The sequence below is a fragment of the Echeneis naucrates genome, chromosome 12 (assembly GCF_900963305.1).
Source record: "Echeneis naucrates chromosome 12, fEcheNa1.1, whole genome shotgun sequence".
Classification (NCBI taxonomy): domain Eukaryota; kingdom Metazoa; phylum Chordata; class Actinopteri; order Carangiformes; family Echeneidae; genus Echeneis; species Echeneis naucrates.
In genome coordinates this window covers 11,905,515-11,929,967 of record NC_042522.1, presented here as the reverse complement: position 1 = coordinate 11,929,967, position 24,453 = coordinate 11,905,515, and the positions used below count along the sequence as shown (strand labels likewise).

At 41.8% G+C, this 24,453-nt stretch overlaps 1 protein-coding gene across 2 annotated transcripts in view; it reads right to left on the bottom strand.

Moving 5' to 3' along the window:
• Window positions 1-24,453, bottom strand: part of bmpr1bb (bone morphogenetic protein receptor, type IBb) — a 42,889-nt gene that overhangs the window by 4,198 nt on the left and 14,238 nt on the right. For both annotated transcript variants that reach the window (XM_029515115.1, XM_029515116.1), the window contains exons 4-6: window positions 1,255-1,414; window positions 581-683; window positions 162-264 (exon numbers count right to left, since the gene is read on the bottom strand). In XM_029515115.1, coding sequence (XP_029370975.1) covers window positions 162-264; window positions 581-683; window positions 1,255-1,409 — 361 coding nt within the window. In that variant the 5' untranslated portion in view covers window positions 1,410-1,414. The remainder of the gene's footprint in view (window positions 1-161; window positions 265-580; window positions 684-1,254; window positions 1,415-24,453) is intronic.

The window sequence follows — 24,453 nt, the reverse complement described above, 5'->3', positions numbered from 1 at the left end:
CCCCCCCATAGCAGCATGTGCCACTTCACTCCAGCACCACACTGTGGTTTGTAACAGTTTAAACTGTCACTCCCCATCATCACCCACCATAGTCGGAATGAGCCTGCTCTGAAAGCCACTTGGTGCGTTAGTGTGGGGCCTGATTTCAGTGTGCGTCCTACCTGATGTCATGAGCGGAGGAAGAGTTGGGTGTAAATCTCTGTTGCAGTAGTCCTGATTAGTGCAACACTCAATAGTTCTCCTGGAACGTGTGATTCCCGTGTCCTACACAAACACACACAAGCATTCCCTTGTATTTGCATTTCTACACACTAATGAGGACACAATAGTAAGAAATGTTTACAGCCACACTTATTCCCAATGAGAACATTTTAAGATATAGCAAAGGTTTTTCCATTGGGTGTAAAGATAGCGGGCTGGACAAGAGTGATTTAAACAGATCTCATAAAGTGCTGCAGTGAGCCAAGGAAAGCTCATAAAAACTTAACAATGGCTCATAAAGGAGAACACACATACACTGGCATGTTGATGTTTTCATCCAGAAAGAAGAAATACACACACACACAAACACTGAACTTACTCTGCACTGGAACTCAGAGCCGGCCAACGCTAAACAACCTGAAGTGAGCACAGCCACACCGCCCTCCTCCTCCTCCACCATGGTGAAGCAGTAACCATTAGTCCTGCCAAGACACACACCTCATAATCTTCACTGTGGGCGTTGGTGTTCAGCAGCATTTTATTAGATCTGAATCTGCTTATTGAGATTAAATCCTCATCAGATCTATTTGTCAAGACAAGTTTACAGTCGAGTGCAGACTGAAGCATTTCACCTGCCGGATTTCAGATTACAATGATTTTAAAGTATCAACGAAAAGATTCAACGTACATCCAGATAATCTTCTAATGACTGATCATTTAATTCTTAAAAGATTCACCTGAATATTCTTTGTTTTGTTTTAGATTATTGCATTTAAATGTGATGAGCATTTAAATGTCTTTTTTGTGTCTTTTTTTATGTTCGATTAAGAAACTCCCAACATTGATTTATGTACTGAGAAAGAGATTTTTCCAAAACGTACTAATATTGTGTGCACTTTCAATCTAAATCATTCCAAATGACTCAGCTGATGCAGGTACTAATTAGCTGCGACTGAAAGAGCACTGAGGAGCTTTGATTAAAAATATTCTAATAGTTCTTTACAGCTTTAATATAACATTTTTATAGCGGTAATTGTTTGTGTTTCACCGTACATGCAAGTGTTGTTGACAGATTTTTCAGGGCAGAGGTGGTTACAGTGGCACCAAAGCATGTTCTGAGCTGAAACTGTGGCTGTGCTGCTGCCCTCCTCCGCCCTTCGCTCCAATCCCCCCTTCCATCCATTCTTCAGCAGCATGGCGTCCAACATGTTGGCTGTGCAGAGACCGAAAGAGAGACAAAGTTTGGATTTAGAAACAAGGCATAACAAATCATCTGGACTGTCTCACCATCAACGTGCAAGTACACATGCATCAGGAAAATTAAAGATGGAATGAATCAAAAGGTCCGGACAGCATTTCTGCTCATTACTAATGGGTTTGTGTAGAAATTCATCAGCTATGCCTGCCTTGACAGTATCGCCATGGTAACGCAATCAACAGAAAGAGTGCACATGTGGTGCTGAAAGCACACCTGCTGTCCTGGACTGGACTCAATGTACCTGCATGAAGTCTGGACCTGGAATCATTGTGCTGTGTGTGTGTGTGTGTGTGTGTGTGCCACTATATTCCCAGCGTTTTCTGAGGTGTGTGAAGGAAATTATTATTAATTACTTCTTGAGCCTGAGCTTTAAAATCATTACTGACATTCTCTCTGTATTAAAACGAAGCAACAATAGATCTCAAAATCAAGTGTTGAAATCAAGCCATTAGTGATTACACCGTTTATGTTTCTGTGTTAGTCTTTAAAAACCTTCATGCCAACACAAATATAAATGAAAAAAAGTAGACAGGTACCGTAACTGCAAATATTCCATCCTGCCTGCACAAAAGCAATGATTCCTGTCTGAGCTGCTTCACTGTTAGAACAACATTGTTACAGTATATGTGAGTTGTGAGTGTTTAGTATTTATCTGCTGAGAGAAAAATTTCCAGCAGGCAATTGTTGCTCTGAAATACTGTACCGAAACACAACTCATCCAGGGCAAGTGCAGGGACACAGCACAGGTGCACTCACGTAAGTCAGGAAGAGGATTAATAACGTTGCTTAGGACTTGCCCACCCTTGAAAATGAAACTTTTACAGTTGCCACTGAGCAGTGAACTGAATTTTCTTTGTCAATCAAACGACTTAATTATTCCAGTCAGCCAGGAGTAAGGTGACGTGTTAATTAAACTACTGAAGTACACACAAAACAGGGAAGCTGGAAGGAAGGATGTAAACAATCATCTTATGCTGTCTGTGACTGGTTTTTCAATAAACAAGCAAACAAACCAAGTAACAAGTCAGAGAGTAAAACATGCAATATACCTTCATTCATAAATGGCTTTTATTTGATTAGAAAAATCAAATGCAGCTTTATCTTCTGAGCAAACATCTCTCGAAAATAATAATTGGAAAGCAATCATTTGCCATTTAATCATGTTACACAATCTGACTGCCACAATATGAGTGATCAATTGTTCAGTCAGAATGCATTAATGATGCTCACAATCAAATGCTTAAACTGTTTTGTTAACTAAGATGTAAGTGAAGGAGGGAACTTTCCAGCAGTGGAGAATAAAACCAGTTCTGACAGCAGCTCGTCCCTGAAGACCTTTGCGGTCAGAAAGCTGAACAGTGTTGTGCCACATGAGATGAACGTCTTCCTCTCACCCTCCGTCTGTCCGACTCCCTCTTCCTCTGCTCTCTTTTTATTGCATATGGACTCCAGGTTTTACACTCAATTAACCAAACAGTCGTTCCGTCGTGTCTTGGTAGGTTTGTTTAAAATGAAAATGAAAAGATTCACATTCGCTTATCGTGTCATAACGCCCATTCAGCAAATCTAAGGAAAGTCTCCTCCCACTGTGGATGGTTTTATTATTACAGACAAAAGTCGATCAAAGCAGTCTGCAAAAAACCTGAGAGCCAACCAGGTGTCAAAAAAAAGGACATGAGTAATGGGATAAAGAGGGTGAAAAAATCTAAATAAACTGGCTGTTCTCTAAGCGGTACTCTGTGTCCTTCCAACCTAATCTGCTGCTGTTTCTTTCAGAGGGGAAGTTTGTGGAGGTGTTCTGGTCCTCCCTCACAGCGGCCTTGGTTTGTCTATCACATCTGCTCTGAAATTGTTCCAAAAAAACACAGGACTGGAATGTTTAATGAAAGTGTCAGTCTTTCAGATACACTATGTCCATATCAGCTCCAGGTTATTTAAATTTTTACAGGCGATAAGCGAGTAAAGAAGACAACTGCGTGTAACCACGAAGCTGATGTCAGAGACCGAGAATCCTGCTTTGGGATAGACAGCGCGAGAGGGTCTACAATTTTGGTGAGCAAGAGCCAGCCTGTAAATCCAACATCTTCCGATTTGAATTATTTCATATGCAGCAGTAAAAATACCATCCAATAAAAAACATCCACAGTTGACGATGTTGTACAAACCAAATATAGGGTTGCACCTCACAGTGGACAGGTCTGCGTTCACAGCCTTCACCCATTTAAGTGTTTCCCCCAGACGCTGCTATGCGTCTCTGAAAATGCCCCAGTGTTGTAAACAGGCCCACAAAACTATCAGACTTTGTTACAGCCATAGTGTTTTGAGCTAATCTGTGAAGCAAAACTGTTATATATAACCTCATAACCAATTTAGTTATTTACGGCCAAAGGTACACATTTAGAGAGAATACAGATTTTATGTCTAGTACAGCAAGCTTACAGTATTATTAATAGGACAAAAGAAGATTTGTGGCTGTTTCCCTTAGATTTTCAGTAAGTGACTGTCAAAGAAGGGATTGTCTGTGCATGTGTGTGTGTGTGTGAGAGAGGTTTACTACAGAGTCACTGTGTGTTCACCACACTATTAAAACGGCTATGGGATGTAAAGCCAGCAGGAGTCTTGGGGGAGAGGCTTCAGTTGTAACAGAGAGCAGTTTCTCCTCAACTAAAAATCAGGTAGAAATTCATCCAATGAATTAGTTACTCATACAATGCTGTTACACCTGAAAGTAAATAGACTCAAAATACAACTTCATTGGTTTGTAGATGCAATATATTATATAAATTAATATAATATTACTATTATCTTCAGTTCACCACACTGGTCCATTGTCTGTCTCACACATACATCATTTCCCATGCTTCATTTTTTCTCTTTCCCTTTGTTGTACACACACACACACACACACCACACACCAACACACACAAACACACCAAACAGACTTGCTGTGTCAGCTACGGGGCACACTCAAGGTCACCCCGAAATCTGAGCTGCATCCCCCACACATTCCACAGGCAACTCCTCAACCTCAACACACACACATTGAGAATTAGCGAGCCGCACACAATATTACACAGACGAACACACTCACATGAAGCAATTAAAAGTAACATTTTCGGAACTGCAGTCACAACTCAGTGCCATCAGTGGTCCTGCAGCTTTGCCAAATGTGTCAGACGTGATAACATTCGTCTGCTGGTTTTATGAATTCTCAGCTTTTGCCATGCCTGAAGATCTCTCTCTTTCTAAGCCTAAAAGCCTTCTTTTAATCCTTGACAAATATTTATGTTGTCCACAGCTATTCCTGATTTGCTACTGTTCCCTAGATATGTGTGGGATGTTGACCTTATATGCAGCCAAAGTTTTATTTCAGTGGGAAGACACAGCAGGTTATTAATAAAAATATTGTTGCCATAATGGGTTTAATTTTTTCTGTGACTCAATGCAGATGTCACCAGTAAAGATTAGAGAAAAATGTTCACAGCAATTTAATTTCAATGAAACTGGGGGGGAAAAAAAAAAAAAAAAAGCTTTTTAAGGGTTTGAATTAATACTGATGCTCCACAACAATCAACTTCACAGCAACACAGCTATGTAATCTGTGAGCTGAGACCTTCACACGGACTCTTCATCATGAGCAGCCGAGGAGGACATGAGAAAAAAGGGAGATAAGTTACTCCAGGTGGCCATGATAAATCACCTCCTCAAAGGAGACATCTTCCCCAGTGCCCCAGTGTCTCCAGAGTGCACTCTGACCTGAGGGGGTCACAACCAACCTGCAGACGGGCCATACATCCTCTTTCACCCTACCACCCCACCCTCATCCCTCTTAACCCCCTACAGGCTTCAAAGGCCTCTGCCACACGAGCCCCTCTCACATGTGCACATATTGTACATGCGCGCACACAACAGTGTGTGTGTAGCACATTCCTCACTCTCTCTGCAGTCCTTTATCTCCACTGCTATACCTACACCAGCTCATCTGTTTCCACCGTGCAGCTTCCAGCAACCTGTTCTGTGTTTACCGACTGTGACCAGACTGCCTTTGTGGAGGAATGAGGTGGTCACTTTGAGGCTCCAACTCCCCGCGGCAATAATGCCATAACAAATTTATAAAGGCAGACCTGTCTGCCGTAGCTCTGATTGTTCCACCCTCTTCAAAACTAGTCCAACGCACACCGTTGTTGAATACAACAGGGATCCGCTATATCCACAACAAAATACTCAAACACAGACAGGTTGACTTTTGCTATACATCAGCAAATGTCAAGAACACAGACGCACTTCTATCATCATGGAAAAAGGTGGTCAGAGATTAATTTAGTGTACTGCTAAGTCAGAGAGAGTTTGTATGAATGTACGAACACTGATTATGACAGATCTATTGTTGGGAACAAACATTACTGTACATTCTTAAAAAAAACAAACAAACAAACAGAAAACAACTTCATTTCTCAGAGAAAAGAATATCTGCTGTAACTCATTACCTTTCATTAAAATACACAAATGATGGATATAGACAGGAGCCATCAAGGAAGCACGGAGAGCTGAACTATTTTCTGTACCTTTAAGGTTTTGCAGACAAAAGGACAGGCACACACAAGCTCACCCAGCAGACTGATAGACAGAACAGGTGTAGAAGCTGGCATGTTGTGGAATCAAGACTTTGTACTGACCGCAGTGTCAGTGTGCATGTGTTTGCCTCTCATTCCAACAAACTCAGTCCCATCTTCTGTTATGAAATATTTCTTAAGAACATTGTTTATATCCTCTATGCCCGCCAATGCAGCTCACCACTCAGCTGTGTGTCCATGTGGTCTGGATTTACTGGAAAAAGCCAAAAGCCACTGAGTAATGCTGCGCTCCATTACAGGCATACTGAGAGACTACAGCCATAGTGCCACCACAATGTGTCACTTTACCCCACAATGCTAAATCTGCAAAAACAGCACAGGGGCTTCTGTTTTGACTCAAGGTTATTCAAGGTTTCAATTTATGAAGCTTACAACGAATCATATTTAATTTTTCAGAATTGGTTGCGCTTGATTCAAGCCTTGAATTGATAAAGTGAAAGTTTGATGTTTTGGAATATTTATTGCCAAAGGGCTGGAAGAGAAGATTAATACCATTCTCATATCTGGCTCACAGCCTGCCACCACCTCTAGAGTTCACCAATTAACAGATTTGGGACAGATGCAGACTATTTTTTTCAGTTCTCATACTCATTCCTGGTTGCAGCTTCAAATTTGAAGTCCAGTCAAGAGAGCAGTAACATTAACTGTGGGCAAGGAACTAAACAATTCTGCATATTTCACTGTTGATCATCTTGATTTTTCTACCTCTTAGCCTCTTTAGTACTCCCATCTGAACTCACAAAAAGTAGTCCAAGCAGACAGACATACTGCTGCAGTGCACTTGAACTACTATTAGACAATAACACAAAAACACACACACACACACACACACACACACTGAGTCTATGCTCCCATGCCTCACCGCTGGAGTAGCACATCTGCCTGGGGATCAAATTCTGTGTGGGGGAACTGTATCCACATCCTGACAGGAAGCAGTGCAAAGAGGACTGGAGGGCCTGGTCCTGTTGAGGACCAACTGCTGCTGCTTTGTACTGCTGGACAACTACACCACATGAGACCTTGACTTTATTCGACAACACTCAGCTCGACACAAACGTCTCCTAAGCACTGTTATGTACACTCAACGCTAAAGACCTCTTTGTGCATAATTTCCATGAGATGTAGTTACGTAGATTTCCCACACTGGGACACATTAAGTTCATTGTAAAGCTTATCTTAAATCAAAATTATATGAACAGTTTACTCTTTTGTATGTCACAAATGTACAACCCTTGCATGAAAATCAAAATGACCCTTTTTTCGCATATCCTTAATTGAGAGAAATGGTTGTTGACAAAGACAGAATGAATACCTCCTTTAGATGCTCAGACAGAAACACACTGACATTTTCAGGAATTGGAAGATTGCTGTGAATGAAAACACCGTACACTAAAGTTGGAAACTGGCCCCCCAGAGAGTCCTTTTGTTTCCACATGCATGTCCAGAAGAAAAGAGAATGAATTTTAGGTCTTGTCATTATTTATTCATTTTCTTTTAGAAGACTGACCATCATTATTTTATCCAGCTCCTTTCTGACATAATATGGAAGGTAGTTTTTTTTTTTTTTTTTTCTCAAGTGTTTCCAGTGATGAGTCACAGCAGATGAGTGTTTCTTGACTGATTGCTGCACAGACATCAGTTTTTCAAGGTCGCTCTGTTGTTTTTGAGTTTCAATCATGACACCTACGGAAGCTTAAAGATTGTTGAAGGAAATGAGCTAAAACTAATAAAATTTTTAAAAATGTATAGTTTTTTGCGTTTCCACTGAGTTACCAGTGAAGAAAGAGGGCTATGGTTTATCCACTCTGTGAACCTCACCAGCCCAAAGAAACAGGTGGCAAATTGACCATGCTACTTAAGATTTATGGGTAACCTCCCACATGTTTTGCTCATTTGGGCGACCTTTAAAGAGATCGGATCACAGAGGAAACAGAAAAAGCAACTGGTAGTTGAAGTATTGGTGAAAGAAAGTGGACAGAATGAGTGAATGTGAGGAAATCCAGCAAACCCAGAAATCTTTCCAAGATGGCTCACGGCTTAATTCCGCCTCTTGTTTATCATTGTACAGTGTCAGGAACAAGCGAAAACATCACCCCTCGTCTGTTTACTGTCAGACTGTTGGGATACTGAAAAATCAATGCAACTCTTCAGAGATGATTCTGTCTGAATTCCACTCCATCTTCCCACATCCCTTATACCCGTCTGGGTACTGACCCTCAAACCCACTGGGCAAACACTGGATGAGAAATTAAACACCTAGCTCTGTCTGCACAGATAAGTGCAAAGGAAATTCACTGAAGAAACATTCATCAACAGTTGCGGTATTTCATGACCAACTGTGAAAGTTACAGCTAGCTCTGAACCACTCAGTCACTAAGGGATTTTACAGCTGGTCTTTAGTTTTGACACTATTTCAGTAAAGAATGTCTTTGTACTCAGAGTCAAACACAATTCAATCTATCTTTCACTGGGAAGTTAATATATTTTCCTGTTTATCTGGATATGTTATAGTCACATCAGCGTTTTACCCAACTGCTTGCTGAATTTAAGGGTTTTCTATTTTTACTGTATGAAGGGGAGAAAACCACACGAACACCTCCACAAGTTTACAATAAATCAGCCCTACATGTATACAATATACACTACGACTACATTCTGGCAAAAGAAGAGTTCATGGCAGCTTGAAGTTAAGTAAAAAACTGAAATAACATCGATCTAACTAAATAAAAACACAGCTCAGAGATATTTGGGTGAAATTTTCCAAAACAACTCTTAAGTGCTAATATTTATAAAAACATGTACACGCATGGTTTTTTTGGTTGTCAGTGTGTCTGTGCCCAAATGCTGGTTTTACTGCTTTGAGCAAAATTCGGAATTTTACAAGCACTTATAAAATAAGTGCTTCACAACGAAGTACTCTGCTCAGGTCAAGTCTGTTTACATAGCTAGTAGAAAAGGCCAGTAATGATTATCATGCAAGGCATAATTCTTTTTGAAACTGACTCACTTGATTCAATTATGACCAGTTGCAGATACATTTTCTATCAATCAACTGAACAATTAATCCTCTGATTTATTGTTTGAGCATTAATTAAATTTCCCACTCAGAAAATCGTACAAAACAAAATGTAATGCGTAAAGCAGTTACATGAAAGCTCCCACACACAAGCCAGATCTTTCGACTTTATCCTGATCAGAAGCAGAACAAATGCACAAGTGTCATCTTCTTGAGGCTGGGAGCTTGCCGACCTCCCCCCATCACAATCTTACGAGGCACCGTGACACTGTTGGCATTCATCGTAAAAGACAACTGGCTGTCCATCCTCAAACAATTCAAAACATGAACAGAGGGGTTTGGGGGCTGCTGGGAAGGGAGAGGACAGGGCAGATAAATGTCCAGCCGTTCTCATGGGAGCCCCCTGTGGAGATCATCATAGCTTTTGCACATCATAAATACCACGAGGCAAAAAATAGATGGGCAATCTCACAACTAGCAAAATCAACCTGTCACCTTATAACACTGACAGTAAAAATGTGTTAAAGCATGCTTCTGATTTGAGGAAAAAAAACAAAACAAAACAAACTAAAGCGGCAAAACAATGCAGCATGAATACATACAGAAAAAAGATGCATTCACATCTTAGAAACTTGCAACTTCATAATACAGTTTTGCCATTAAAGGACAAAAACAAAACTGACAACAACTAGAAGAAGGCTTCGGTCTCATCGGCCTTGTGACTTGAAACAGAAAGGCAGCGGGACAGTGGAAGCATCAAAACACACAGTTGTAAGAGTCGGTGGTCAACGCAGAACTCACCATCAGACCCCCGGCTCAGTGATGCCACCCCAGTCACCAGGAGAACAGCCTGCCAGGCCCACTCCTGAGGCGACCACATCGCCACCATCGCGCCAGCTCCAACCCGCCTCCTCCAAATCCCCGAGGTACTGCCACAACAAACAGGCCCGTGCAAAGAGGCAGAGGTGTGAGGCTGCGTTTTTTATATCCTTCCGTTGAAAGCGCGCCAGTCCTCACTTCAGTACAAGTGTCTCTGTGAGTGACTGCCACTCTGCCTCTCTGCACTCTTAGGAACTTCACACAGCGCAGCCTCCAACTTTACTCCACACTGACACTCTGGGAGAGATAGACATAGAGAGAGAAGAAGGGGGGAGAAAAGAGGGGGAAGAGGGTGTTACTTAGTTTCTCTCTCACTGCACTATTTGTCCAGCCCTTTCTGTGACCGGTTCACTACAGAGGGAACAGCTGAGTATATCTGAGTCCACACACAGCTTCTCTCTCTCTCTCTCACACACACACACACACACACACACACACACACACACACACATTATAGCCTCTCACATTGCTCATACACAGACAGGAAAGCAGAATAGAAGGACACGGCGGGGGGTGAAGCTGGGCCATGGATGTGAGAGGGGGGTTGAATGAGGTGTGAAAGGCAGCAGCATTATGAACTATTGCCACAGGCACACAAACACACACCACGCCAAGAGGGACACAGAAGAAACAGTGGTAGTTAAACTTACACAGGATATGTACATGTGTATATATATATATAAATATATTTATATTATCACCTGGTGTCAAATCCTTTCAGAGCAGCTTCTAGCTCAGAGCTGTTCTGACACACTGCAGCAGGAATATAAATCAAAAAGCATCGGTTTTTATGAGGGAATCAGTGCAGGTGTGAACAGTTGTGCAGATAAAACTAGAGTTGCAAATTTATTGTTGCCACGAATTATACAAAGTGACTGTCATTCCAGATGTTACCAGTTCATCTCTGCATATCATCTCTTTGTACAGAGTATTATTTTTATACTAGATAAACAACATAGCAAACACAATAACCATTTAGGAACAGTGGGATGATCTTTATGTGTCAAGGTATGACAGTGCAATTCCACATTTAACAATGATGAAGTGCACCAACTCCAAACCATCAAATGGATAAAAGTACAGCTGACATCTTTGAAACTATGAAAAGTCCAATCCAAAAAAGTCCTAAAAAAAAAAAAAGAGGACAAAACAGCCAGATTCTAAGAAAAATGGAAACTCTCTACACATATTTTGTTTGGAGCTACAGCTGCAGACGCAGGTTTTGTGTGAGTGGTAAAGACTAGGCATTAGTCTGAAACTCAGATTCTGCTATTAAGATCAGACTTGGGCTGAATTCTGTGTGAGCCTGTGTGCGAATGGGGCAAACACACACACACACACACACACACACACACACACACACACTTGTCGAGCTACAACAGGGATCAGGCCATCACACGTCAGGTGCTTAGAGGTGATTAGAGCTCACACCTCCAGGCACCACCACAACTCTGCAACTTCATACTAATCCCACACATGCAGACACACAAGCAAACATGCAATAGGGAAAAGAGTGATAACAAAAGAGACACATTCCGAAGGTGAAGGATTTATGTGGGCTGCAAGTTAAGAGGATTAACGGAGCATTTTGACAGATTACATCAAATCTACTACGGCACCTACACAAATGATAAACATCTCTGATTAGATTTCAGCAAATTCCACGTGTGATCATTGTAAGAAAGAGAAACTTTCATTGAACTGAGGTGTTTGTGCAGTCCAAATGAGAGAAGGGAAGCAAAGAAACGCAAAAAAACAAAACAAAACAAAACAAAAAGAAAAACACTGTACTCTAAAAAATAGGTACAACTCCCAGCGGTGGGAGTGGCATTACAGTAGTGATGGAGGACGGCAAAACAACAACAACAACAGCAGCAATGGCTACTCCAGCTCACACCTGTCGTCTCCAAAACAGCAACTCCCAGAAGCCCTACAGTTCTCCAACAACACTATAGCTGTCAATCCTGATTTGTGCAGTGCTGTGTATTACATGTGATAAGTCAGGCTATTCTGGAGCACGAGCGCATGGGGAGTGATGTGAATGGGTCAGTGCACCTCACACACCCTTCTGCACGCCATCAAACGCCCAGGATGGAGCTTCGCCATGTTCTCAGACAGCCCGCTCATCTTACAGGGATGTGGGGTCCAGGGGAGTGAGCAGCTCAGTAGGTGGGGGTCACTCCACCACATAAAGGGGTTGAAAGAGGGGCAGACCGGTTGGAATTGTTGCTTTCAGAGACATTAACTCTTCACTGTCCTGCCCTTTTTCTTCCCCTCCCTCTCTTCATTTGAATTTAAACAGCAGAACTCATGTCATTGCACACGTAGTTGCAGGATGATTAATAATGCTGGAGAGCTCCCTCAGTCACCACCTCAATCATTCTGCACAACATAGTTTCTTGCGAGAAATGTTCAAATTGGACATGTAAACATGTCACAACATTGGTTGGAATCTACGTTAAATCGGCTTGAAAACTTGAAAATTAACCAATTGAAATTACCAAAAACCAGGATTTTAGGGGGTTCCCTGAAAAGTGTTTCGCCGAACATTTATAATGATGCTAGCCAGCTTGTTTTTGAGCAAGTTGCTAAGCTATAAGTCATAATTTCATTTCATAATTTCATATTATGCCCACTGCTCCGCAAAGACAGAAATGGCTGAATTATAATGAAAATTTTTTTCCACTCATGTCCCAAACACAACTGAAATGATTCTTTGTCCTGTCAGAATTCAGGCCATTAGGTCCAATAAAAATGAAAAAAGTCTCAACAGCCATATTTTGCGAATTGTTTTCATGCTGTTCATTTGAAGCTAGTGGGAGGTCGACCGGCTCAGCTACGGGGGGTGGGGGTGGACTTGAATGGGAAGACTCCATGGGCCAAGAAAACACATGAAGGCAGAAGAAAACGGGAAAAGCACACGCTGCCAAGGCAGAACTCATTAGAATGAATCGCCATGATATCCCGTTTTCATAATATAGCTAATGTAGCTAACTTCTACTTCACAGCATCGAAAAGCTCCACCCCAGCCGATCTGATCGCATCTCATTCCCTCTCTTCCTTAAAACCCTGCAGGCACATACGGGTTGAAGACACAACATATAGGCATCTGTAGACATATACATGAGAAACCATCAGAAATTGCAATCCACAGTTTCGGAAAACACTGACATGCACGTTAATAGTTACATTAATAGTAGTATAGCATGCTCTATTCATTTTCATCCATGGTGCTCCATTTCTGGCTTTGACCTCTTGGCATTATAGTTTTGCTTTGGGAGAATGTGTGGAGTTGTTTAGTTTTGAGATCATCATCAATTTGTTGTGCAGACTGTGTATCCACCAGCTCACTCCAACCTCCAGCAGCAGGAGATCAACTAATGCAACCTGATTGTTTGTAATAATCTGTCTCCATTTCAGAAGAAAAACATTTTCTTCTGAAATAGAGAACTTAAATTAATACTAGCAAAAGTCTCCCAATCCACCATGAAAAGAGCTACGTTTTTTATTTCAAAAACGGACTTTAAGCTGTAAATATAGCTTTCATCACAAAGCGAGAGGAGCGGGGTGGATGATGGTGAAAAATCACCGCTAACCTGTGAAACAAAAAGCCATGGCGGAACACAGATGATGAAATTACTGCTAGCAGAGATGGAATGCGTATCGTGAACGATGTCCCAGTCCCGGCCAAGCTGACCCTCAGCTCTGTGAAATTAGGAGGCTTTTCAGGAGATCAGGGTTAAAACTGCCATCATCGAAGGCTGGAGAGCAGTTTCTTACGGTGGCAACACAGCTGTCCAGCCCAAATGGTCCAACCGAGGAGCAAGACTCGAGTAAGATCGACGCCGTCTCCATCATCCAGCAAAACAACGATTTGCATTCTCTCGCCGTCTCTCATTGTTATCATGACTTTTAATGGATTAATCATTACTTAATCAAGATATCAGAATGAAAAGCTCATCCAAATATGTTTATAGCACAAGATGATCTCTTGAAATTGTTAATTTTTGCTCGACAGTTTATCGGATCAATCAATCATTTAGTTATTTGGTTATTGTTTGTCCCCAGTGTCTTCTGATAAAAAGCTAATAATTATGTTATTTTATTACAGCAAGAGAATGAAAATGAGCCCAGCCCGTTAGATGAAACATACTGCAGAGTGTTCATCCATCTAAATCTAGACACCTATGCTTACACATCAGACGATGCGTACATCCACCACACTTGTATATCATGAGATCCCTGCAGGTCCCTTGCAGAGTCTTAGGCCTCCGGGAAAAGAAAGACCCTGATGCATATTCAAGGTTCATACAATAGTTGGGCCAAATCGCTGTGCTAAGATTGACGCTTTGAAGTCCTGAAGAATGGTGAGGGAGAAGAAAAACGTCATTCATGAGGAGTGAAAAGGCAGTCACAGCAAGATTCTGCCTCCTTCCTCTCACTCTGTCACGCTCTCTTATTTCTCCCACTCTGCCTCGCTGTCTTTTTCTTTCATGATGTGACGACATAGTGAGATTTTGAAATCACTGTAACACAATCACTTCTGTTGAATTGCCCCCCCCCCCACCATTACTCCAACAGTTATATGGACTAAACCCAGAAAACGACAAGAAAAATGCAGCAAGATGCAATATGCATATCAATTTCTTGGAATTTTTATGATCGCTCTCAGCAGGTTTAAACTGAGCTTTAAACGCATAAAGAAGTTTGTCTGCTTAATTCAGGATCTGACCCCGAAGGTAAATCTCGTAAATTCATAACTGTGTTGCAACTGCAACAAACAGGCATGAACATCGAGTTTCCACGCACTGGAATTTACAGCATTCAGACATGCATAAATATGCACAGAGCACAAGCAATAATTACATTTGTGGCCACGTCACAGTTTCTCTTAGGTGGCTGTCTGAGTCAGCTTGTAAATGTCGTAGATGTCAAAACATTTGTGATGCTCATAAACATCTAACTGAACCGTGTTTATTGCCAGCAAAGTGACTTCATACAGAGCTTTAGCAGAGATGAGATGAAAAGCAGTCATTTAATGTATACTTTATATATGGCACAGATGTTTTCACACATGACTGCAATCATAATTTGTGTATTTCTACACCTCAATACCAGATAGTGTTAAATATCTTTTTTTTCTCAATCGTCTTCTGCTACATTCCTGTTCTACAATTAAAACGTCCCCTTACTTACAAAGCCCATCCTAACACATCGGTAAGGCAGCAGGCCCCCTGTCCTGCATCATGAGACAGTGGACATGTTCTTGTCCAATACCATCTTCTTTCCAGTTAGAGACAGATCGAGAGGTTATTTATGGAAAATGGTCAAGCGTCTCTGCAAACCTTGAAGGTGGCTCTGATGCAATCTGAACAATAAAGAATCTGCCTGCAGTATGAGAGAAAGAGCAGCTCTCCTGCTACATGACCAGTTCCAAGCAGCACAGGCTTGAAGCTACCTCGAGGGAAATGCCAAACTTTGTGGATAAGACAGCCAGATGTAGGCAGACTGCATGCCACAGTGAATGGGGTAAATTAAACTCTAAATTAGCCAACTCTGACTGGCTCTTGCTGATAATTCTAACATTTTGGAAGAATTTTGCAACTATTCTGTTCAGTTCAGTAAATGGCCTTGAAATGAAAACCTTTTTCTATTTTCTCAGTTTTGTTTTGACCAGCTAAAGCCGCAATACATAACGACAAAACATCACAACACTATTTTGGAGCTAAAAGTTTAGATTTGTTGCAAAGAATTAGAACAGGTTTCCCCAAATTTCAACTTTATTTTTACCACCTAATGCTGCCTTCTCGAATCACTTGGTGGGACAAAATGTTATTGCGTCTTTGTTTGAGCGCTAACAGAAAGCTATGAGTACGAGCACGTACAAGGCCCTCTCTGTGGACCAACTGATGACGGCACCTGAGGCTCTGATTTCACCCATGGACACAGTGGTTACAAAACAGCCACACAACCTTATAGCTGTAAAGAAGCGTCCGGAGTGTCCTGAGGATGCTGGTAAGGCCGTGTTCTGTGATTTTCCACAGCCAGGTCACAAACATGGCCTGGCCAAAAACAGTGAAATGAAATCCTTCCCTTCTCCCTCTCTGCAGCTATGAAGGTCACTGGGCCAGGTCTTGTGAAGCTCTGCTGTGTAAGCCTCCTTGTTTTTGTCAGCAGGACTGGCTGCCAGTGAGCCATACTTAAGTTAATTCCTTCACAGCTCTGTTCTCATTCATTTCCTGACCAGTTGATCACTCTACTATGGCATCTTACATAATAATACAACTTACAGACATCCACCAACCGAAGACAACACTCCGTTAAACTAACACTGAGCAGCAGTGTGTAATCAAATAATTAGTCACTCTGACCTGCTGGGGATGACTAACATAGGAGGGAGAGAAAAAACATGATCACAGCATATTCCAGATTTTATATAATGCAGGCTAAGATACAATTCATTGGCTTACATTTACATTTGTTGCAGTTCAGAAACACACTGTTATGTCATCTTAAGACGGGTTGCTGTCTGAGTTTCCAGCTTGCCACAGCAACTTGCTGAATCAGAATATTTTACTAAAAAAGGATTACACAGTCATTCCTCAGAAAAAAAAAAAAAAAAAAAAACACACAAAAAAAACAGGTGCTCTCAATTCAAAGTGAAAAATTAGAAGAGATTTCCTTAACATGGCCTTTGTGCAGCAGGAATTGGAAAACTGAGGCTCTTCTTGCCAAGTCAACCAGGAGCATTTAATGAAGGGATTGTTGCTGAATGTCTGCTGGGCTGCATCGGGTGGATGCTGCAAACTAAAGGGTCTAATTAAGGGGTTCCTCTGACAGTCAGACAAAGCAGACAGCAGGGTTCAAGACGCTGGCCCTACAAACTGGCTGTGACCCTCACACCTGCCTGGTTGCATTATACTGCAATATATCTGTGCACAGTGGACGTGCTCGCACTGAGCTGGTGTGTTACTGCACACACTGAGACACAAACAGGTGGAAACAGGGAAGGAAAGAGACAAGCAGATCTATAGACATGCGATCACACCAGGATGTGTGGTGACCCATCCATTTGAATAAATGCAGCAAGGGGAAATGCGTCAGTGCACAGCAATATCATCCTGTATCTTTAAATCTGTGTGAACGCACTCACAAACAAATGAAAGATGAATCTGAAGCACCATGAGTGTGACTATGATTGACAGGAAGACACGAACAAAAGCGGACTGCATCTTGTCCGAGGCACATTCATTGACAGATGTTTTTTTAATGGTGCTGCACAGAAAACTTCCACATCAGCCACAATGACTGAAGACTGGCAGGCTGCAATGGGGCCCCATGTAAGTGTGACAAAAGGTCATGCCCTCCATCCACTGTTCACACTGCAAAAACAAAAAGATCGCAGTGTGAGCTACAGCCCCGCCACTAACAAGACTGATCGCTTCAAGGCAGCTCCACCTATCTTCAGCCCAATTAGTTGTGCTAGCTGCTAAATAAGTAGAGGAGGTGGACAGCAACAGGGTCAAAGAGATGAAAAACACAAGAAAAGCCTACACGTCTGTGCCTGTGTGAGTCCATTTGTGTGGATGTGTGTGCAGGGATGGAGGGTGAGCAGAGACAATAATTTGTGCTTTCACATTTCAGTTTAAAAGGACAAAGCATTATGTAGGTTAGCCCATTAAGCAAGTCACCCAGCGCATCTGCTTCCGCTAAGGTTCACAGGAGGCTGCAATTGTGGGAAAATGTTGGTGTATTTACAATATCACATGCTCTTTAACAAGCACTAACAGCGTGTGTGCCCTGAGTGCATGTAGGAATGCCGTACCAGAGCTGCAGGAAATGTTTAATGAAGAGCGCAGCTTGGACGACATGGTTTGTGTCAAATCTGTCAAAAACAATATACAGTGGGAAGTGTGAGTCTGCGGTGACCGAGACACGCTGAGAAAGGAATCGGCCTGTAGCCACACGACATGCACAGAAGTCATCAAATCATCCACTTTGTAAAGTTTGTACCACAGGCTATAACAAGATTTTCAAAAGAAAAGCCTAGACGAGTTGTAGTTTTTTTGAGTTATCAAACTTTTTGCCATTTTCGAGTGAGAATTTTTTTAGAGTCACATTACGTATAAAAAAAAGTTTTCTCTTTCAATGGCTCCGTAATTCTGTCATACTTTATTAAGATAAGATAAGAAGATCAATTATGGACATCATGTTTAATGTTTGCCCTCTGTCTCTGTGTGTTGGCCCTGTGATGGACTGTCCTGTCCAGGAAGAGCCCGCCCTCGCCCAATGTGAGCTGGGATTGGCTCCAGCACCCCCCACAACCCAGAAACGGATAAGCGGTAGAAGATGAATGAATGAATGAACGAACATTTTTTTGCCTGACTTCCTTAGTGAAGACCAGATTTCTGAGCTCATCAGTTCCTAAGCATACACACACAACCTTCAACTGACCAATCACAGCATCATTAATATACTTCTGAACAAGGGTGAGAACAAGTCTCTTAACTACAAGAATTTTAAATGATTATTTTGCCTTCTAAAACTGTTTCAACTACCTCCACTATCTGGAAGCTTTCCCTTTCAAATGTCACAAAGTTAAGGCCTGTTTAAAGCTAACCATTATACTCATCTGGGTAATTGGCTTAATGTACCGACAGCATATCTGCAGGCATTTAACAGCCTCTGCGTTCTTCACCAGAGTCTTTTGCACACTGGATCCTTTTCAGCATGCTCCCTGTTCCCGGCCAAAGTAATGCATGAAGGAATGGCTACAACCCAACCCTTGGAAAAGCTATTGGGCTGCATTTATGCGTCTCTCCATGGACTAGTTCACACAGACAGGTGGGGTTTAAATGGCAATTTAACTGGCCGTGGATGCCCCCAGAAAGATTCTGTTCATTAAATCGGACTCTCCTAGCCATTGTGATTAATGGTGTTTGGATACATTTAGTTTTACTGCTTTGTAATTTGAAGGGAATCTATAGTGGAGGCTGGTCCGCTGCCTCTGGTCAAACTACCTGCTCTGTGTTATTGCAATGTGATTGAGAGGGAGCGCAGAGCGAGAGAGGGAGGGACTCTTCTCTGCATATTTTCCATGTGCACCCACACCCCTCCCTTGGCTGTAGTGCTGAAAGCTCTTTTGTGTGTTTGTGAGTGGCGTGAAAGCTACAGTGATACAGCACACACCTCAGCTCCTCGTCTGTGCAGTCAAAGAACTCAGTGGCATAATTGTCTTTAATGTGCTAACTGAGGGGAGGAGATTACAAACTACTTCTGAAGCTATAAATCACTTTGTCGCTCAAAAAATACACGAGGATTAACTTGCGCATGATGATAAACATCAATAGCAATGCTCTGACAGGATATGTACTCAAGCAACAACTGAAGACAAAAAAAATCAGAGACAAGAGCTCAAACAACACAATTATCATAATTTCTCTGCTAAGTGCCACTTATTAAATTAGGTTAATACTTAAATCACTAAATGAAACAAGGTTTTTCTGCACAGACACACAATAGTATGAATCCCACAGCTGTTGATACTTAAGGTCCTGTTTCCATGCTGGAGCAAATCAAGCACAATGACCTTTTGCTGAAGTGGATTTTTTTTTCCGTCTGTGTCTAAGTGTGAAGCAGACTAGAGATAGAGGTATTACACTGAAATACTGCAACATAATGCAGCAAAAACACACTTCGGTCTGTGCCACACAAGCGAAGACATTTTGTGGGTTTTTAAATAGTTTGGGACAATACACGAGGCGGTAACCTCGTGATTCCCAGACAAAAATGCTTAAATTACGTATGAGGCGATCGTCTGAAATATCAGCGATACAACGCAATTTGCATTTTTTTGTTTTGTTAGTTTTGCTTTGGGGTGCGTGCCACGTTTTCAAGTGTTAAAGTAGACATTGATTAAATCTGGCACAAGAAAATGCATGTTTGTAACATGCAGTTTTTACAGTGTGCGAGTCTACACAGTCTTGATCATAAAATGCCATTGTCTTATCCATTACATTTTATATCTTCCATATAAATAACTCAGCATTAAATATATCTGCAAAACATGTTTATTTGAAGTAAAATGGAAGATAAGTGAAGTACGCAATAGGAATAAAATATATTTGAACTGAAGACATCAGGAAGAAGTTCAATGTGAAGAAGCTGAGACCATCCACACCGTCGCCTTCATCGCCTCATGCCCCTCACTGCCGACAACCTCAGAGAACAAAGATAGCTAAAATCTAGACTGTTTCCATTGTTCCTGTCAACAAAGGCACTCACTGACTCGCGCACATCCATCACAACAAAATAAGCCATTACTTTTCCAGGATTTTCCCCTAACGGAAGCACAATAAGCCCAACAGGGTGAATCCCGTCCAGGAAAGATAGACTTGCAGATGCCAACAAAGATATTTACTGAGCTGAAGATCCCACATTCAGCTGTTCTCTGCTCTGCTCATCTTAGAGAGAAAAAAAAAAAGCTGTTGATGATAATCACCATAAACACATCATTCTCTCTGTCCATTCAGTGGCTGAGAAGCTTAGATAGACAAAAGCAGATGTGGAATTTTGAACAGTCTGTGAAAAGAATAAAGAAATGACATCTAACCAGAGTATTTTGACAATAATCTGGATGAGATATTGTTAGGGAATTCTCTTTGAATTTGAGGGTTTTATTTAGTGGCAACTGTTGGGTTTTTTTTCAGCTTCCACAGACTTGAATACAAAATAAACAGTATCTTATTCCACATAGTTGAGATGGTTTAGGTATAGATCTCCTCTCTCTTTGAAGTTCTAGCAAAGACAGGGGAGTTTTGTGAGTGACAGCCAGATTGGCCAAAGATAACAGATTTTCACTTTGCTTGTTGAACTTGTAAATCAAAATGGTGATGGCCAGTCAGTGTTGAAATTAGTCAAACAAATGGACAAATTTGGCATCTAAAATGCTCAAGTTTGTAAATGAAAAGTCAAGTCTGTTATTTGAGGTCAAGTGAAATTGACATTTGAACTGCAACTCAAAGTTGATCCCATGCACTGCATTATGGAATTCAGTCAGTAAACAACTATAAAACAAACATTTTCAGAATTTCGGTTACAGTCATCCCACTGTTAAGCCCGTAATATTGAACAAAAGTTGATAATCTTTCCAAGGAACATTTGAATGAGCGTTAAACCATCTGCTCCCATGGCTGATGGGAATCCCGGAGGCCTTGTAATCTTGGCAGGGAAACCCTGTTTGCTTGGCAGGCAGACCCAGAGCTCATTTGTCAATCAGACACCTTCTCCCTTAATTAGGAGAAACAGTCCAACAGCTTGGTTGAGTCTCAGCAGAAACATTTCATTGAGTGGGAAAAGTGAGTTCAGCTTCAACTCTCGGCTTCTCTGTCTTCTCTCTCATCTATCTGGCCCCACACAGCACGCTCACGCTGGGGAAAAAGTGACACCTATTTTTGTGGCTGTATAATGAAATGGAGCCCGTCACACTGAAACAAATGTTTCATTAAAAGTACAACTTTTTTGGTATTTAATATCTAAACTGTAAGAAAAAAAAAGAAAGAAAGAAAGAAAAAGACTTAATGTGCCTGTATGACAAAAATGAATGAGTGGAACGGTGGAATATTTATTATTTTAGCTAATTTATCATGGATTAATAGTTCACATCTGTGCATTGTCAAGAAACTACCAGAAGAAGTCCATGAGCATGTGTCTATTAAGTCTCTAACACACGTGGGGACAACACCATAGATACATAGAGACTATCTCTGGGAATCTGTTCAATCTGACATGGCCTGCAGCGCCCCATGAGTTAAAGTAATCACAATGGAATGAATCCAGACCGTATCGTTTAAAATTCAGTTTGCTTTAATACCAGTGAGGACCGAGATTAGAGCTGACCAACACTGGACCAATGCCCTCTCTTGGGCAATGTAATGTGCACATATGTGTGAGTGTGCCTACATTTGTAATTGTGTTGTGTTTCTGTGCTGCATGTTTGTGCTAAGTACTTCAGCAGTGGCATCCAGACGTATGTATTCTAGGCAATGTAAATGTCTCTCCCTGGAGAGGCGAGCACATTAGATACAGAGCCATCAGCAGCTTTTCCCCCTGACATTGTTGTTTGCTCTCTTCCAATGATAGCACAATGAAAACACAGGAAGCAGCTCAGAGAGCACTGGGGCTACGATCGATGCCTCTGCATCTGACCATAAACCAGGTGATGTCTCAACGTCCGCCCTCCTCACTTCTCAGCTCGCTCTCTCTCCCCCTGACAGGTCGTCAAGACTCCCTCAACCGCTAATGTATCCGAATGCAGTGTCATCTCGGGCCTCCTCGCAGCAGTCAATAAATATTGGAAATGCTATCCATCTTTGAAACATCACTCCTTCACTTACTGTAAGTGCACATCACTGTGGGCACCATCCCCGCACTGCTGACAGGGAGGAAGACAACACCAGGCAGCCTGAGCGGTGACCGAGCATCTTCAGATGCAACCACAGACACAGTTTTCACGACTAACATTGCAGAGTTCAGACATCATGTCTGAATTTGTCCTCTCATTTGTAAAATATAAGCTTGTGTTTCAATCCGCTCCAGGTAAGGACTATGAAACAAAAAGCAGCCCTTCTGGACGGAGCAGGATGATGCGCATCTATATATATCTCCAGAAATAGCAGCTGGGAGAACTCATTTTAGTCGTTCAAATTGAAATAAGGCTATATTGGCCATATTGTGAGTAAATCCACTTCATTTGGATCACCTCTGCATGTATGATTCCATGGAAAAATGTTGATTTTCAGCAAATAATTGTATTCAGTTGTTTTCTACTCTCCTGACTCGAGCATTTGGCTGTGAAACCTGGAAACTCGTTGGCAGAAGCATCTCATTATACTGTTTCCACATTCAAATCTTCTGCTCTCACTACACTTCTCACCAGGTTATGAGACAACCGCGCACTTTTGGAATAAACAAGCAATTACAAAAAGGTACCATGATCAAGGTTGTACAGTTTAAACTATTCTTAAGCTCTACTGCTGGAACCATTTCTGCCCATAAAGATATATTCAACATCAATGGGCCAGAACTAAGACATGGGAACGAACTGAGGAAAGTTTAAAGGCAAATGCACCACAGCAAAGCTGCAGAGTAGTTTTGTTTTGTTGAGTTACTTCAGTATAAAGTTTTACACAAAGATGATAAAATGAAAGCTGCAGCAAGTGTCTTTTTCCAAGTCCTTTACTAAATCTATTAAGGGATCATTTGCTTTGTGTCCAAAAAATAAAAAAATTGGCAGCCTCTCAGCAAGTCTTCATTCTTCTCTGATCTGATTTCCACAGTCAAGAACGATAAGTTAGAGTGATCTCAAGTAATATTTTGAGTTATATGTAGCCTCCACAGTCAGAGTGATTAATGGCGCCATGGGTCCTGTGAGCACAGGACCAGCTGCATGTTATGTCTTGTCACCAGTCCCATTCTGTTTAACACCTTCGGCCGCATCCCTCTCTTCCGATGCCAAGAGCACTGCTGGAGTATCGCGGCGTCTGAGGACTCTTTGTGCCCACCCTCAGAGAACAAACACTGTTAAGACTGAACAACGTGCCCCTCTGCCCATCCCTGGAGTGGGGGCAGTGCCAGCGTCTGTAACCAGAGAGCGGAGAGCAAAACAGCTGCTCCCAGTCTATCCTGCATCTGCCACAACTGTGATCTCATGGAACAAAGCGAGAATGCAACCACACGCTTTGTTCACTCACACTCCAGCCATTGTCCCCTCTCTGTCTCTAACTTGCTCTTTCTGTCGAGTCCACCTTTTCGTCTTCTAGCATGCATACACATTTTTAATCCATCATTAGTGATTGTTTTCCTTTTTCTTCTTTCCCCCACATTTGTGGTTTTATATGTTTAACCTTCCTGTGTTGTGAGACCTGCAACCCTTCGTACCCCTGGCTTCATGCCTTTATCCCGCTGAGCAGTAGTGCATCCCAGTTGGTCACCAAGGACACTGGCTTAGTTCTTCCAACTGATTGATGGGGATTTTGGGGGGGTAACCGCTGACCCATTGACAGGTGCTTCAAACAAGCAGGCAGCATTCACCATAAACTGTGATCATCTGTTTACCCCACATACTTTTACTATACATAAGTACTCTGTCAGTTTATAATTCACAAAATCATCCAGGAGAGGCCAAAAATATCCTCAATTTGTGTCCTGAAATGGCTCAGATGTCAAAGATCTTACACTTCCTATAGCACATCAATAGATAGCATTGAACCAATTCCACCATACCTTTATAGTCTCCCGCCGCAGCCCGAAATTACTCCAGTTACATCACTTGACCTTTCTCATATTTGACGAAGCTCATCCAGACACACACAAGACGTTATGCAATTGTTTTCACAGCCTGTGTAAAAACTCTGCAGGAAAACACTTCTGGGCTATCTTTACTTTATGACTTGTATGGTAATGGT